At 41.3% G+C, this 18858-nt stretch overlaps 1 protein-coding gene across 3 annotated transcripts in view; it reads left to right on the top strand.

Annotated features, from left to right (window-relative positions):
* ltk (leukocyte receptor tyrosine kinase) overlaps positions 1-18858 on the top strand; it is a 187524-nt gene that overhangs the window by 162991 nt on the left and 5675 nt on the right. For all 3 annotated transcript variants that reach the window (XM_073040302.1, XM_073040303.1, XM_073040301.1), the window contains 5 exons: positions 424-521; positions 1848-1940; positions 3670-3771; positions 8172-8306; positions 16208-16298. In XM_073040302.1, the coding sequence (XP_072896403.1) occupies positions 424-521; positions 1848-1940; positions 3670-3771; positions 8172-8306; positions 16208-16298 (519 nt within the window). The remainder of the gene's footprint in view (positions 1-423; positions 522-1847; positions 1941-3669; positions 3772-8171; positions 8307-16207; positions 16299-18858) is intronic.

Here is an 18858-nt window from a genome sequence, read left to right as displayed (position 1 = left end):
TCAAATTTGACCTTCCAAAGTGCATCACATCATACCTTACTGAGTTGAACTCTATCTGCCACTTCTCAGCACAGCTCTGCATCCTGTAAATTTCCCTTTGTATCCTATAACGATAGGTTTAAAAAATATCAGCCATGATTGAACGGCGGAGCAGACTTGAAAGCCCAAATGGCCCAATGCTGCTCCTATATCTTATGGTCTTATGCATAACGTACTTCTGTTTTCACTTGTGTTTCTTTAGAAATGCAACAAATATCCAAAGACTCCATAATTCAAGGCATAATTATATCTTTGATCATAATATAAGTTATGTAGTTTGACACCTAGTTGTTGACTAATTTTCCAAATTTAATGGTTTATTCTAAACCATATTAAATGCAGTGGATCATCTCATACCAGTGCCATTTATTGTTTTTACTGCAGACACACACATCCACATTGACAATGCTGGACCTTCTGAGCATGGCCAAGGACATAGCTTGTGGCTGCAAATACCTGGAAGACAACCATTTCATTCACCGGTTGGTAATGATATCAGATTATGAAATCTTAATCAGACTAAAGGCATTAGATTTTATAGTAATGAATTGTATTAGTTTCTTTTTGTTTGCTTGGGTTATATCCTTTATAACTAGTGAAGATGTACCTTTCTTTATCACTGTATTTATTCTTGCACAGGTCACCCCAGAGGGTTCCATTCCTGAGATCCATTCATAAACCAGAGAGTTTGCAAGTCATAAATATGGCAGAATATATCTGCAGCTTAGCAGGCACCTCAAGGCACTGGAAAGATACCCACAATGTTCTCTCTGCAAAAGCCTAGTTCACTAGAAGAATAAGCAAACTATTCCCAGCATCCTCTCCCACGCTAATACTCCGATCACTGAGGCTCCAGTCAGTATGTTGGGTGTGCAGTGTTGTCAGCACGACCCCATATTCCAGAAGTGGACAATTTACGTCAAGCTGTCACACAGATGACCAGGTGGACAGAGCAAAAGATTCAAGGATGCTCTCAGAGCATCCCTGAAGAAATGCAACATCCCCCACTGATTCCTGAAAATCTCTGACCCATGACCCTCTGAAAGCAGAGAGTGAGAATTCAGGATGGTTTTGAATACCATTATTGGAAGCACTTCCAACTCACAAACTGGTCACTAGCCATTAGTGTTCCCTCTTTTTTTTTACAGCTGTGCAGACCAACCTTTGCTCTGAGCAAGTAATTTTTACATGCCCTGAAAACTGTGTGGTACCTTAATATTAACATTAGAAGAAGATTCCAGCTGTGCAGCAACAAAGGCTATGTGCGCGGGAGCATTTCAGTTACTGCGTGGCCATGCAGCTTAGAGAGAACATCCTATTAGGTACCACCCACACTGTCTGTGGAAGGATTGGCAGTTCCCACATTGGCCTCATCCATTTCAAAACCTCACAAAATTGGACTGGAAACCAGGGGCCAGCTAAGAACAAAGTTGTAATTTTTGCTTTTACGTGGTTCCAGCTATTGCTGTGGTTGGGACCGATATGATTTCTGTAGTTCCCATTGCTTTTATTGTAGATGTGTCCATTGTTACTTCTGCAATTATATCCTGCTAGTAAGGGTTGTGGTTATTCTTAATGCTTTGCTGAGCCTGTTGTTATTGAATGTCCACTATTATCACGGTACTTGTGTCCTTTTTATTACAGCAGCTGTATCCATTATTATGACTGCACATTTTCCTTGGTATATCTATAACCTCTGTTATTACTATTGTTCTGTACATCATTTCAACAGTAGTGCCAGTCATTGCTATTCCTGTGATAGTGTTCAGCGTGCTGGTGTCAGATTTATTTAACTCTTTTCAATGCAGGGACATTGCAGCAAGGAATTGTTTATTAACCTGCACTGGACCCAAGCGAGCAGCTAAAATTGGAGACTTCGGGATGGCTCGAGACATTTACAGGTATATCTCATATCCTTGCCTGTCTCTGTGTTTGACGTGAGTTGTATTTAGCTGGTCCAGTTCATCCTTTAGATAGTATTTACTAGAATCAAGCCCATGCCTTTGTTGTTGTTCAGTCATTTAGTCGAGTCCAACTCTTTGTGACCTCATGGACCATAGGCAAGTTACAGTAGTAGACTGCCAGGCCTTTCTTCCACGCAGATACTACTGTTGCTCGGGTTGGGACCTGACTGGGTTTGAACTCAGGACCATCTGCCTTGAAGTCCAGTGCTGATGCCACTACACCACCAACCAGCCCAATGTACAATGTACAACAGTCTTACTATGTACAAACCCACTCACAAGGATGCATGATGTACTGGACAAATTTAGTCTGTAATGTGGTTCACCAAATCATTCTCCTTCAGTACTTCTCAGCTGTCTTGTATCTGGATGGGGCCATGCTCGAAGGTTTCCTTAAATATTAGTCTAGTTGCAGCTAAAGAATGATCTATAATGGCTTCTTTCTCAGTTAGGAATGATTACCTCTGCTATGTCTGAAGGATAGCCCCTTCTTATTGTCCCTGGTAGTGTTACCTGAGCCTCATTGTCAGTTTCAGTATGCAGAGTGGCAGCATCAGCCTCGGTAAAGCTCCCCTCACCTGTATTCGACTTGTCAGATAGCTTGTCTGATACTCAGATCAGAATGAGTTGAAATTTCCTCTGGCTGAATGTCTGGAAGACCATAGGCATTCTGTTCATGCTCAGCTACCCAGATCCTGATGCCATCCCTGTCAGAGGCTTGTAACCTTGGCAATGGTGGTCCAGTGTGATCACAAATCCGTGCAGTAGCTAAAGCAGCCTATTCCCACATCAATAAAATGAGCTGATTCCACCCTCGGCTCAACTGCTGCTAACTGTAGCCTTACCTTTCTTACCTTCAGATGTAAATGTTCCAATTGTTACACCCTCACGAGACTCAATCTTAACTAAAAGCTCAGAGCAAGTTGAGCAGAAATGTCCCATCCACTCATCACCCCTGTATTTGCTATCCTACAATGGGTATTACCAGAGCAATATCTTTGGCTCAAAACGTAATCTTTTTATTTTAAATTCTGCTGTATCTTCACTTCTCCTTATCTCTGTAACCTCCTCGAGACTAATAATTCTCCAATCACTGCACTCTTCCAATTGGGGCGGCACAGTAGCATAGTGATTTGCGCAACACTTTACAGTACCGTTGACCCAAGTTCAATTCCCACCGCTTTCTGTAAGGAATTTGTACGTTCTCCCCGTGACAGCGAGGGTTTTCTCCAGGTGTTCTGGTTTCCTCCCACAGTCCAAAGATGTACCCGTTGGTAGGCTAATTGATCATTGTAAACTGTCCTATGATTAGGCTAGGGTTAAAGTGGCATAGTTGGCCTATTCCACGCTCTATCTCAATAAATAAATAGATTCCCACCATGAAAATGCCCTGATTTTATTCTCACCGCCATTATACTAAACAGTTGAATCCCCTCTCTAGTCAGCCCCTCTAGTTTTCTTTTAAGACAACCCTTAAAACCTAGCTGTGTTTATATCTCCCTGCATGGTCAAACCTTATTTGATAATATACTCGTAAAGCACCTTGAAATGTTTTATTGTGAAATAAGCTGCAGAAGTGCCCATGATTATTGTAGCTCATTCCCAAAACTCGGCTTAATTCCCAGATTCTCCTTGTGTAATCTGATCTGAATGTGCCTCTCCCCAGGGCAAGTTACTACAGGAAAGGTGGGCGCGCAATGCTGCCAGTCAAGTGGATGCCTCCAGAAGCTTTCCTTGAAGGAATTTTCACTTCGAAGACAGACACATGGTAATGCAGCAGACATCGGCAACACTTGAAGCTTATGGCAGGTCGTTCCATGAAGTCAGCGTCTGACCAATTGTGGCTAAACCGGTGTATGTTCTCAGTTTTCTAAACCTTGCAGCCCTGAAGAGCTAAAGGTGCAAACCAGAGAGATGGCAAACATTGTATAAGTATTTACACCTACCAAAACAAATGAAAAATCAATAGCAGCCCTACTACACTGAGAACATCTCTCATTACAATGAATTGTCTACAACAACGATTGGGTGGTGGGGTGGAGACATCTCCCAAAGGAGGTGTCAAGCACTTTCATCCCTCTGCTAGCCTGCAAATCACCCTTGGACAAGGTGTAGCAGCTGCTTAACCCCCCCCGATCAGGGTCACGTGAAGCCATCGGAGCAGGTAGTGAAACCCCCGATCAGGGTCACGTGAAGCCATCGGAGCAGGTAGTGGATGGTCATATGAGCAGCTGGTGCACATCATGAGTCCTGGTTATGTGGCCACTGACGCCAGGTAGATAATTTATAATGGCTGGGATTATCAGCAAATCAAAGACACTGCCCGGAAAAAGGTTAATAACAAACTACTTCTGTAGAAAAATTTGACAGGAACAGTCATGGTCAAGACAATGAACACCTAAGTCATTGACATGGCACATAATGAATGACAACTGTATCATGTCAAAGGGCTTGTTTGCAACCACTCCTGCTCACTGCTTGTGTTTTATTTTGTGTAATTAAATTTCTAGGTTAGATTACTGGGATCAGCACCTAATAATTAGACAGATGCATCATTTATTCTGGGTAAAAGTTGTGGGTATATTTTAATGCTAAACAAGAGAAAATCTGCAGATGCTGGAAATATTTTAATGCTTGGAGTATTATGGGTAAAGGTGATGAACCTAGAGCATGGATTAGTACATGGAACTACGATGTTATAGCCATTACTGAAAATTGATAAAGTGGGGGACAGGAATCAGTGATTAATGTACCAAGTTTTCAAAGTTTCAGGAAAGAGAGAAGAGGAGGTAAAAGTGTGTGTGTGGGGGGTGGGGGGGTGTGGAGGAGTTGCACTACTAATCAGGGACCACATCACAACTGCACTCAGGGGAGACATAATGGAGGGATCAGACAGTGAGTCCATTTTGGTGGAAATCAGGAATAGAAAGGATGCAATCACACTGATGGGCTTGTACTACAGACCCCCCAGTAGTCACTGAGGTACAGATATAAAATCAGATTAAGGAAGTGTGTATGAATAATAGGGTTGCTGTCATAGGGATTTCAACTTCCCCAATGTAAACTGGGACCACCTTAGTGTAAGGGGTTTAAATGGGGCAGAATTTGTTAAGTGTACCCAGGAAGGATTTGTAAATCAATATGTGAATGGTTCAATGAGAGGAGGGGCCGTACTGGACCTGATGTTGGGTAATGAGTCTGGCCAGGTGACTGACCTTTCAGTGGGTGAATGGTTAGGGAACAGTGACCACAACTCTTTAGCTTTCAGATTAGTTACAGATAATGACAGGTATAGTCCCTGCAGGAGAGTTTTAAACTGGAGTAGAGCAAATTACAAGGGCGTTAGGCAGGAATTAAGAAGCATTAATTGGGAACACCTTTTCTCCAGCAAGTTCACATCAGACATGTGGAGGGATTTTAAAGATCATTTGCACAGTGTACAGGAAAGGTATGCTCCTGTTAGAAGGACAGACGGGGATGGAAAGATAAGAGAGCCTTGGATGTCCACAGAGACAATGAATTTAGTCAAGACGAGAAAGGAAATGTATGTAAAACTTTGGAAGACAGGATGAAACAAAACACATGAGGAGTACAAAGAAGCTAGAAGAGAACTAAAGAAGTGAATTAGGAAATCCAGGAGGGGCCATCTTGGCAAGTAGGGTTAAGGTGAATCCCAAGGCATTCTATACATACATCAAGAGCAAGAGGATAGTTGATACTTTGGCTTACTCAAGGATAAAGGGGGGTGGGGGGGGTGGAGCATTTGCCTGGATGCAGGGAATGTGAATGAGGTACTTGAGTACTTTGCTTCAGTGTTTACCAGGGAAAAGGATATGGTGGATCAGGAGATCAGTGCTGAGTGTATAAATATGTTAGGGTATTTAGAGGTCAAGCAGGAGGTAGTGCTGGGTCTCCTAATGAGTATTAAGGTGGATAAGTCCCCAGGGCTTGATGGGATTTACCCCAGGTTATTGAAAAAGGCAAGAGATGAGATTTCTGGGATGTGGGCAGAGAAATGGCAGACGGAGTTTGACCCAGATAAATGTGAGGTGCTGCACCTCGGTAGGGCAAAGGCACGGATACAATACACTGTTAAGGGCAAGATCCTTGACAGTGTTGCTGAGCAGAGTGATCTTGGGATCCGATTCATAGGTCATTGAAAGTGGGTACACAGGTCAAAAAGGTGGTTAAAAAAGCTTTTGGAATGCTTGCTTTTATTAGTTCAAAAGTCAGGAGGTTACGTTACAATTTTATATAACTGTGGTTTGGCCACATCTGGAGAATTGCATACCATTCTGGTTGCCCACTATAGGAAGGATGTTGAGGCTTTGGAGAGGGTGCAGAAGAGGTTTGTTTTCTCAAAAGCTGAAGGGAGATCTGATAGACATTTACAAAATTATGTGAGACATAGACAGAGTGGACAGAGTGTATCTCTCTCCCAGGGTTGAAACATCTAATACTGGAGGGCATGCATTGGAGGTGAGGGGGGTAGGTTCAAGGGGATACAGAAGGGGTAAGTTTTATTACTCAGTGTGGTGGATGTCATGGGCATGCATGTTTAGGATATAAACACCTTCAGAATTTAATTTTTGCATCAGTAGCACATATTAAATTAACATAAATTATACATAACTCACCAGACAAGATAAACAAAACTCGGCATAATGACATCAGTGCAAGTTGAGGGAAATTAAGTCTGAGGTAGAATGAAGGTCTTTTAGTTCAGTTCAAGAACATGCTGGCAGTGGGGAAGAAGCTGTTTCTTGAACAGCAATGAACGTTCAGACAAAATAACAGCTTAATGGGGGGGGGGGGGGACCCTGAGATTTTTACTGATAATCCCTCAGACCTACCTAAAGGCGACTGAGACAATTGGAGACTACTCTGCATGCTTCCCCTTATGTCAGACATACCTCAACCAGGAGACGGTCTAGTTCTCACTGTGGGCATGCCTTGTTGGTGCCCGAAGCTTGGCAACACTCACGGGCTTCCCCCAGCTCATCCTCAGACAGTGTTTGTTGTAACACAAACAATGCATTTGACTGTATGTTTCAATGCACACGGCACTGATAAATCCAATTTCATCTAATCTAATTATTAACAGTTGAGGTGTTGTATTCTTTGTCTGTACTTGAACCTCTTGCAAAATGATAGCCCTCCAACTTCCCCGTGATTTCACTCATTCACTCAAAAGATCTAACTAGTCATGTGGGCTTGCCCCCATCCTGCCCACACATAAACTCTGCAACCAAATATTGCACTGCAACAGTGTAAAATTCAGGTCAGCTACAGTAAGACTGCTGCTTTCAGTTGAAAATCCCTCTTCAAAGCCTCTGGTGTATTATCCAGGGAAACATTCCAGGGCTGGCATGGTAGTGGAGTGATTAGCACAACCCTTTACAGTCCAGGCGACCAGGGTTCGATTCCCGCTGCGGTCTGTAAGGAGTTTGCATCTTCCCATGACTGCGTGAGTTTCCTTTGGGTGATTTGGTTTCCTCCCATGGTCCAAAGACCAGTTGGTAGGTCAATTGTCCCATCGTGAGGCTAGGATTAAATTGGGGGATTGCAGGTCAGCAGGGCTTGAAGGGCTGGAAAAGCCCATACCCAGCTGTATCTCAATAAATAAATATTGAGATATTGGAGGTAGCATCACTTGATTGAAAAGTTGAAACAAAGACCACCCCCAAACTTTCCTCTCAAATGCTTTAAAGGGTTCTGTGAGAAGTAGTTGAGAGGAGGTCAATCCACCCTGGAGACCTGATCACGTTTGTCATTCCACCAACAAGCAGGGTTACCTGTGACAGGATTTCATTTTGCAATGAATTGAAATTAAAAACAGAGATTTAAAACAATGCAAGTAATACAAATCCAAAATGAAAGTAGTAAAAGCTTCAGGGAGTGTCTAAGGAAAAAGACAGAATTAACTTCAATCTGAAATGTTATGCGTCTCTTTCCACAGGTGCTGCACAGCTTGTGGAGTATTCCCTGCTTTTAGTTTCATATTTCACTACATAATAGCACTTAGTGACTTTGTTAATATGAATTATATTGATACAATCCATACCAAGTAATCCACTACATTATTAAATTCACAAGAACTGGTTGTAAAGCACTTTGAGCCATGCTATACAATGACAAGTCCTTTTTTGCTTTTGAATGTCTCTGCAGGTCATTTGGAGTGTTGCTGTGGGAGATCTTATCTCTCGGATACATGCCCTATCCCTGCAAGAGCAATCAGGAAGTTTTGGAGTTTGTGACAAATGGTGGAAGGATGGATCCCCCTAAGAACTGTCCCGGACCCGTGTAAGTAATCTTGGCGGAGCAGGGTGATTTCCAGCAAAAGTATAGCAGCAGGTCAAACAGTAATAAAAAAAATGTTCCTGAAAGCAGGGTGAATTAAACAGTAAAATCAAAAATTTAGGATCAAGCTGGACATTAAACACTGCAACAGCACATGGATGAGACTTGATGAGAAATGTTGCTGAATAAAGATTGTTTATTTGAATATGGATCAATCTTAAGAAATTGCATTACATACCAACTTTCAAACCTGACTTTTACAGCTAGTAAAGTGCGTTGAAGTCATTATTGTAGGAAAAAAGGCAAGATGTTTGTGCATAGATTACACCATTTCAAACGCAGAGTTCATAACACTCCAATGTAAGCCTATACAGTATAAGACAATAAGACAAAGGAGAAAATTAGGCCATTTGGCCCATTGAGTCTGCTCCATCATTTGATCATGGTTGATTGATTTTCCCCCTCAACACCATTCTCCTGCCTTCTCCCTGTAATTTTGAAGCCCTGACTAATGAAGAATTTATCAGCTTCCAATTTAAATATACCCAATGACTTGGCTTGCTGTGGCAATTAATTCTACAGTTTCGCCACCCACTAGCTGAAGAAATTCCTCTCATCTTTGTTCTTTTTAAAACAAAGGGTGTCCTTCTATTCTGAGGCTGTGCCCACTGATTCTAGACTCTTCCACTTTTGGAAACATCCTCTCCATGTCCACTCTATCTAGGCCTTTCAATATTCAATAGGTTTCAATTCATCTCAATCATTCAATCATTTCAATCACTCTTCTGATCTCCAGCGATTAAAGGCACAGAACAATAAAATGCTCTTCATCTGCAAACCCTAACATTCCCTGAATCATTCTAGGAAGCCTCCTCTAAACCCTCTCCAGTGCCAGCACATCCTTCCATAGATATGGGGTCCAAAACGGCTCATAATACTCCAAGTGCAATCTGACCAATGCCTATTAAAGCCACAGCATTCCATTATTCCATTTATATTCCAGCCCTCTAAAAGTCAATACTAACATTGCAATTTGCCTTCTTTATCACCAACTCAACCTACAAGTTCACCTTTAGGGAATTCTACACCAGGAATCCCAAGCCCTTTTGCACCCCCACCTTCTGAACTTGCTATCCATTTAGGAAATCATCTATGCCTTTATTTCTTCTACCAGAGTGCATGACCATACTCGTCCCAACGCTGTTTTCCACCTACTACTTTTTGTCCGTTCTCCTAATTTGTCCAAGTCCTTCTGCAGACATCCTGCTTCTTCAACAGTATCTACCTTCTACCTATCTTTTCATCATCCACGAACCTTCAATTCCATCATCCAAATCATTGACGTATAACGTGAAAAGCAGGGTACCCAACACCAGCCCATCCGGAACACCAGCAGACATTGGCAGCCAAACAGATACTCACTCTTTGCCTCTTGCTAGTCAGCTAACCTATTCATGGTAGCATCTTTCAAATAATACGATAGGCTCCTATCTTGTTTAGTAGCCTCATGTGTGGCACCTTGTCAAAGGCCTTCTGAAAATCAAAGTAAATAACATCCACTGACCCTCCTTTGTTGATCCTGCTTGTTATTTCCTCAAAGGGTTCTAATAGATTTGCCAGAAAAAAATTCCCCCTTAAGGAAACCATGCTGGCTATGACCTATTCTATTATTTACCTCCAGGTACCCTGAAACCTCATCCTTAATAATAGATTCCAACATTTTCCTGACCGTTGAAGTCAGGCTAACTGGCCTAAAATTTCCTGTCTTGTGCCTCCTTCCCTGCTTAAAGAATGGAGTGACATTTGCAAAATTCCGGTCCTCTGTAACCATTCCAGAACCTAATGATTCTTGAAAGATCATTACTAATGCCTCCACAATTTCTTCAGCTACTTCTTTCAGAACCCTGACGTGTTGTCCATCTAGTCCAAGAAACATGTCTACCTTCCAGCTTCCCAAACACCACCTCCTTAGTAATAGCAACTACACCCACTTCCACCCTCTGATTGTCTCAAATTTCCACCACGCAGCTGGCATCTTCCAGAGTCAAGTCTTATTCCTATTCAGCTCATCTACCATTTCTTTGTTCCCCATTATTACATCTCCAGAGTTATTTTTCAGTAGTCTGATGTCCACTCTTGCCTCTCTTTTACTGCTTATATATCTGAAAAAAAAACTGTAGGTATTCTCATTTATATTATCAGCTGGCTTACCTTCATATTTAGTCTCTGCACTTCTAGTTGCCTTCTGTTGAATTTTAAAAGCTTCCCACTAATATTTGCTGTACTGTATGCTCCGTCTTTTGCTTTTGTGCTGTCCTTGACTTCCCTTATGAGCCATAGTTGCTTCATTCTCCCTTTAATGCGGCTTCTATGGGCTGAAATGCTCCTGCATTTTCCAAATTACTCCCAGAATAGCCAGCCAGTGCTGCTCTGCTGTTATCCTTGCTGGTGTCATCTTTCCAGTCAACCTTGGGCCAGCTCTTTACTCATGCCATCTGATTTTAGTTTCTCCCTCTTAAACTGTAGGGTGAATTCTATTATATCATATCACTACCTTCTAAGGGTTCCTTTACCTTAAACTCCCTAATAAAATCTAATTCATTACCCAACGCCCAATCCAGAATTGTCTTTTCCCTAATGTGTTCAACCACAAACTACTCTTTAAAAAGCTGTCTCACTGACATTCAGCAAATTCCTTCTCTTGGGACCCGGCACCGGCCTGATTTTCCCAATTTACCTACATATTGAAAACCTCCTTTTATCATAACATTTCCCTTTTTATGTGTCTTTTCTATCTCCTATTGTAATTTATACCCCACATCCTGGCTACTGTTCAGAGGTCCATATATAACTCTCATCAGGATCTTTTACCTCTAACCGCGAGGATTTACATCATCTTTCTAAGGATTTGATTTCATTTTTACCAACAAAGTCACCCCATACCCTCTGACCACCTGCCCGATACAATGCTTATCTTTGGATGTTAAGCTTCTAGTGGTGATCTTCTTTCAGCTGAGATTCTGTGATGTCCACAATGTCAAAACTGCTAATCTTGTATCTCTGATACAAGATCATCTACCTCATTTTCATGAATTCAAACGTATCCATGAAACTCTAAGGGAGTAAGCTGGCAATGGTCCACTTGTCCATAAATTGATGATGTATGCTTCTGGCTGATTCCAGATGAGATGGCTGCTACAAACTGTTACTTGCCCAGGTGGCTGGTGGAACTGGGAAGTTGATGGACTTTGGGATGAATAGGCCATGGAGAAAACTAGTAAGAGAGTGGGATTACTGTGAGAGTGGGTACAGATTGATGAGCAGAATATTCTCCTTATAATTCATTTAGAAATCCGGATATGGACTGCACACTAGCAAACCATTAACAAAACACATTGCCATGACTTACAATAGAAACACTAAGGCATAACATTTCCTGTGTGTTTAATGCTAGTAACAGAACTACAATGAATAGCTGCCAAGGGTCTGGGAGGCTTAAGTTATTAGGAGAGAATAGATCAGCTAGCACTCCTTTCCCTCAGCAAAGGAGGCTGACTTTGTAGAGATCTGTAAATTCATGAGGGGCATGGACAAAGTCTTTTTCCCAGGATGGGGAAGTCTAAAATGAAAAGGCATGGGTTTAAGGCGAGAGGGTAAAAATTTGAAGGGGACCTGGGGGCAAGTTTTCAACAGAGAGTATATGAAACAAACTGCTGGGGAGGGGTGTGAGGTTGGTACAATTACAGTATTTAAAATACATTTTGATAGATATATGGATGTGAAAGGCTTACTTGGAGAGATATGGGCCAAGCACAGGCAAATGAGATCAGCTTAGGTTGGTTGGCATGGGGCCAAAGGATTTGCTTCTGTGCTGTATAACTGTATGTGCCGATGATTCACATGTGTTACGTCAGCAAAGGAGACTGGGTACGAGACTGACAAATGGAACTCCCAAGTGGCTGAATCAATTTAGATCACTGTGTCCTGAATTGCACTAAACCAGCTAAATTCCAACAAATTCTACCGATCCTACCCACCCCTGCCCTCACCTGCTCCACTAGGAGCTCTGCATAATCTCCCAAATATCCTTGGTGAAGGCTCCACATTTCATTCATAAGCTCTCCTCCTGAGTTGTGTGGAATTGGTGGGCTTGTACTTGCTTCTCTCACTCTTGCAGTGTGCAAGGTTCTCTTCCCCCTTTTAGATGCAGCTGGATGTTGAACATCTCTTTCTGCTGAAGGACTGTGACCTATATCCTGTGTTTCCAGATGCTGGCACTGATGTCAATAATGGTAACTGACATAGTACTTCCAACTCATGGTGCAAGTAATGTCAAGAGAAAGGTGAAATTAATCCGACTTCACTGGCCTCCAAAGAGTCATAAAAGGCAACACAGTAGGTCTACTGCCCCAGAGTCCCAGCAACCTACTTCAGATCCTGAGCTATGGTGTTTCACTGTGGGGGTTGCACGTTCTCTCTGTGCCCATGTTGGTTTTCTCTGGGTACTCTAGTCTTGCCCACATCCTAAAAGACATGCAGGTTGGTAGGTTTATTGACCACTCTAATTTTCCCCTCGTGGAACTGGCTGATAAATTTTGGAGGAAATTTGATGGGAATGTGGGGAAGAACAGGAAACAGAATAGTTGGGGGTGGCAGGATGGGTTTATAAGTTGGTGTGGAAATCAAGGACAGCATAAAAGCCAAAAGGGCATATAATAAAGCAAAAACTAGTGGGAAGGTAGAGGATTGGGAAGATTTTAAAAACCAAAAGGAGGCAACTAAAACTGCAACAAGGAGGGAAAAGATGAAATATGAAGGTAAGCTTGCCAATACTATAAAAGAGGATACCAAAGGTTTTTTTTCAGCTATACTAAGATTAAAAAAGAAGCAAGAGTGGATATTGGGTCTCTAGAAAATGACAATGAAGAGGTAGTGATGGGGGCAAAGAAATGGCAAACAAACTTAAGTATTATGCATCAGCCTTCACTGTGGAAGATACTAACAGTATGATACAAATTCAAGAGTGTCAAGGGGCAGAACTGTGTGCAGATGCTATTACTAAGGAGAAGGTGCTTGGGAAGGTGAAAGGCCTGGAGGTAGATAAGTCACATGGACTACACCCCAGGATTCTGAAAGAGGTAGCTGAAGTGACTGTGGAGTCATTAGTAAGGATCTTTCAAGGATCATTGGATTCTGGAATAGTTCCAGAGGACTGGAATATTGCAAATGTCACTTTAAGAAGGGAGGGAGGCAAAAGACAGGAAATTATAGACCAGTTAGCCTGACTTCGGTGATTGGGAAGATGCTGGAGTCCATTTTTTAAGATGAGATTTCGGGGTACTTGAGGCATATGACAAAATAGCCCAAAGTCAGCATGGTTTCCTTAATGGGAAATCTTGCCTGACAGATCTGTTGGAATTCTTTGAGGAAAAACCAGGCAGGACAGTCAAAGTAGAGTCACTGGATGGTGTTTACTTGGATTTTCAGAAGGCCTTTGACAAGGTGCCACATGTGAGGCTGCCAAACAAGATAAAGAACCCATGGTATTACAGGAAATATACTAGCATGGATAGAAGATCTGCTGAATGGCAGCTGGTAAAGAGTGGGGGAATAAAGGGAGCCTTTTCTGTTGTCTACAGGCAACTAGTGGTTTTTCACACAGGTCAGTGTTGGGAGCATTTCTTTTCACATTGTATATCAATGATTTGCATGACGGACTCGGCTTTGTGGCAAGGTTTGCGGAAGATAAAAAGATAGATGGAGCGGCAGGTTGTATTAAGCAAGAAGGGAGTCTGCACAAGCACTTAGGAGAAGTGCAGATGGAATATAGTGTAGGGAAGTGTATGGTCATTCACTTTGGCAGATTAAAGAAAAGCTTAGACTATTTTATAAATGAAGCACAAATCAGAAATCAAGGATGCAAAGGGATTTTGGCATTTCGGTGTAGGATTCCATAAATGTTAACACGCAGGTTGAGTCAGCGGAGAGGAAAACAAATACGATGTTTGTATTCATTTTGAGAGGACTAGAATATAAAACCAGGGAGGAATGTATTGCTGAGGCTTTATAATGTGTTGGTTAGATAGTGTTTGGCATAATGTGAGCTTTGGGCCCCTTATCTAAGAAAGCATATGCTGGCATTGGAGAGGGTCCAGAGAAAGTTCTTGAGAATGATCCTGGGAATGAAAGGGTTAACAAAAAGGAGCTTTTGATGCCTCCTGGCCTGTACTCACTGAAACTTAGAAGAATGAGAGTGGATCTCATTGAAATCTGTTGACTATTGAAAGGCCAAGGAAGAGTGGATGTGGAGAGCTTGTTTCCTATATTGGGAGCGTCTAGGACCAAAGGGCTCAGTCTCAGAATAGAAGAACATCCCTTTAGAACAGTGATGAGGGGGAGTTTCTTTACCAGAGGGTGGTGTATCTATGGAATTAATTGTGGAGGCCAAATCACTGGATGCATTTAGAGAGGAGGTTTATTGATTCTTGATTTGTAGGGGTATCAAACATTACAGGTGAGTAGGGGGAAGGCAGGCATAATATATCCACCAAGATGAAATGGCAGAGCAGATTCAGTGGACCAATGGCCTAATTCTGCTCCTATGTTTAATGGTTTAATGGATTCAAAGGCCCAGATGACATCCTCCTATGTCTTAAGTAAACATGGAAGTATATAAAAATGTTAAACGTACCGTTGTAATATTCAATAATAAAAAAAAGGAATTTTAGCTATGAAATCTCTTTTTCATTATGCCTCAGTAAACTCTAGAACTCTGCAGAGGCTATACTATGACGTTCTTCGGTTGATCATACGTGCACTTATAGGGAAAACATGGTCTCTTAAGTTGAGGTGAATGACTTACTCCAATATAGATACATCAAGAAACTGGAAACAAGGGCAGAAAAGCACAACAAATGCAAAGTTAGTCTTGTTTCATTGGCCTCACCATCTCCTCTGAGTCCACAGATAATGTACATTATTTCATTAACTTGAATGCACTCTATCCAAACATTTCATGCTGAGGGACTAATTGCATTGTCAAGGTTGTTATATTTTGGATGAAATGTTAAACCAAAATTTTACCTAAGTCTTTTAGTGGATTAAATGAGTTGGTGTCACAAAACAGCAATGAACGGAGTTCTCCAAGGTCCTCTGGCCAATTTCCATCTCTCTGCTATTATCACTGAATCTAATCACCTGATCATTATCACACTGGTGTGTAGGGAGTCTGTAACGTACTACTTGCTTGCTGTGTTTTCTACATTATAACATCAGAATTAGGAGCAGTAGGCCAACGAGCCATTCAAGCGTGCTCCAGATTTCAACACAATACCCTTTTCAAGCACTGCTCCTGTATCCTTTGATCCCTTTAATATCCTTCTGTGTATCCATCAATGAGCTCTTTGAACAAAGCTCACCAACCCTTCAGGTTTGAGAGTTCCAGTGATTCACTACCTTCCAGGATTTCTTGGAGAAACTTCCGGTGTCTTTTTCTGTAAATGCAACACGCTAGATTCCTCAACCAAGGGGAACATCCTACCCAGCCTGATGATACCTGTAAGAATTTTGTAAGTTTCAATTACTTCACTTCCCATTTTGCTAAACTTGAGAAAATACTTGTATATTCTATTCAACTTCTCCTGTATGACCAACCCACCATCCTTGGAACTAGTCTGAGAAATCTTTGTACATCCTCTGCAGCATGCATTCTGGGTAAGTAGACCAAAACTGTAACCAATGCTCCAGATTTGGACTCTCCAGGGCCCAATATAATTGTAGCAAGACACCTATACTCATATATTCAATAAAGGTTTTTGCTTCAAATGTACACAATTGGCTGTAAAATACTAAGCTGTCCTGAGATTGTACAGTTTGAATGAACTTATCTGGTAACGTTCCTTTAGATATCGTATCATGACCCAGTGCTGGCAGCATTCACCCGAACATCGACCAGATTTCTCCACTATTTTGGAAAGAATTAACTACTGTACCCAGGTAGGAAGCTCAGTATGCATTCAGTAGAGATATTAGAATAAACATTGACAGCAGCAGAAGCAGCTGTGTGGAAGACAACTTCCATCATTCTTACATTAAAACAGGAACCATATCGACGACGTTCTTTGCTGGCCACGAGTTACAAATGTCAACTATGTTGCATTGAAATAAAATATCAACTCCATCACAAAAATCCACTAATCACCCCATCTCTTTCTCAGGCAGCTATCCAGTTTCCCTTTTGCAAGGATGTTTAACAGACTCTCCATCAACACACTGATCCAGGCTACATGAATGGCCAGTCTTGAGCTAGGCTCTGTGGAAATTATGCTTAAAGAGCATTGGGTATCATATAGATGAAGAAATAAATTTTTGACTTAATGGTAATATAGACAATAGACTCCTATTCTGTGATCTGGTTGATAACCAAAGATTCTTAATGAACAATCAAAAAAAATTGTTCCAAAGGCAACAAATTCAATGGGTAAAAGGAGTTAGCCAAACTGAATCTGAGACAGAACTATGAGGACCCTTTACTGGAATTGGGGCTGTGATCCAGTTGGACACTGGTTTAAGTGAACATCGACTGAGCATCTTTATAAAGAATGAAATTTCAGAACAAGAAATTTCGTCTACAGGGCATAAAGACTGTACAGGACTGAAGGATAGTTCTGGATCGAGGATAGAACAGGAACGATTCAAATGCGTCAAGCAATGTCTGTGGAAAGGGAAAGCGATTAAACTCGATGACCTTAGACTGCATGAAAGATAGTGATGAGAGTTCATTGATATAAAATGTTTAATCTCTTTCTGTCTCCATGATGCTGCCTGCCCAGTTAATTAGTTCCATCTTTCTCAGCTTTCACTTCAGATTTACACCTGGTGTACTTTGCTTTCAAATACAAATACAATAATAGAAATACAAATACTTTATTGTCACCAAACAATTGATACATCATCACAGTGATATTTGTTTCTGCGCTTTGCGCTCCCTGAAATACAAATCGAAGTAAATATAATAAAAATTTAAATTATAAATCATAATTAGAAAATAAATTTCTGAATTAAATTAACAACTATTGGTGTCCAGGCATCCTAAAAGAACAGGAGTGGTCAAATGACTCATACGGAATGAATCAATATTGCTGACTTGATCAGTCTTTTCCCTGTAACATTCAATTTATGGCTTAAGAAATACTGGTCTTGGACTTTGGGTCTATAGATTAGTGATGAGCTGCAGTCATTACTGGAGTGCTTCTACAAGAACTATCATCAGCACATGGTCACCAATTATGTGGATAAAAAACACCAAGATAACATAATCACTTACTGTTGGTGTTGAGAGGAACTCATCTGGCAAGGATCACACAATATTAACTAGCATTTATATATTTAACATAGGAAAGATCCTGAGAAACTTCCCAGAAATGCTATCAGTAAAAGCATGAAGGCAAGTCACAAAATGAGACACAATTGCGGATGATCGCAAGCTTTTAACTGAATAGAAAAACAAAGCAGAGAAAGAGTGAATTTAGGGAGGGAATTCCAGAGTTTAAGGGCTTAGAAAAGTGATGGCACAGGTAACAGCAGTAAAGTGGAGAAACTGGAATTGGGAGTGCCATGGAGCTCAGAGTTGGATGCAGAATGGGTGGGGGGGGGGGGGGGGTAGATTGTAGCACTGGAATAAATTATAAAGATGAGATGAATTAGTGGCACATCAGATTTTGAATATGACTAACATTTTTAATTTAAAGTGTGGTTGCTCTGGCAATCAACAAAGATTGAGCAACACTGAAATTTCAAGAGCTTCTTTACGAAATTTGGAAAAATATTTACACAACAGTATTTCAAGATGCTTAACAACCCAGAAAACCTGAATGAGGTCTATTAACTCTATTAATTCTAGTATTGGCCAAAACACTAGGGCAACACCACGATGACCATAAGAAGCAGGAACAAATCTGATTTTCTTAACCCAATTCCTCCACCTTTCCCAGTTATCCTTGACCCACCTGCCAATCAAGAACCTGAATTTAACATCACTGGTGTATGTTGGGAAATGTGTTATGTGGTAGCAGTAGATTGCAGTACAACATAAAATTATTATAATTTATTAAAATGTATTGCAATTATAATGAATTATAAAATTATATCATTCTCTGCCTTAAATATAGCTGATGATTTGAACTCCACAGATTCACCACCCTCTAGCTATAGAATATTTTCATCTCAGTTTTAAGGAATGTCCCTTTATTTCTGAAGCTGTGCCCTCCGTTCCTAGACTCTCCCACTAATGAAAACATCCTCCCCAGATCCACTCTATCCAGGCCTGTCAGTATGCAGTAATGAGATTCCTCCTAATCATTCTGACTCTGCTCTCTAGCCAACCACCCCCCCCCCCCCCCACCACCACCCAGAATCATTCTTGGGAACTTCTTCCGGACCCTCTCCACAGTCAGTTTGTCCTTCCTTTGATACAGGACCCAAAATTTGCTCACAATATTGGAAATGCAGACTAAACAATATCTTATAATCTCAACAGTACATCCTTGGTTTTATA

The sequence above is a fragment of the Hemitrygon akajei genome, chromosome 3 (assembly GCF_048418815.1).
Source record: "Hemitrygon akajei chromosome 3, sHemAka1.3, whole genome shotgun sequence".
NCBI lineage: Eukaryota > Metazoa > Chordata > Chondrichthyes > Myliobatiformes > Dasyatidae > Hemitrygon > Hemitrygon akajei.
Note: the sequence above shows the minus strand (reverse complement) of the source record. Positions and strands in the feature narration are given on the sequence as shown.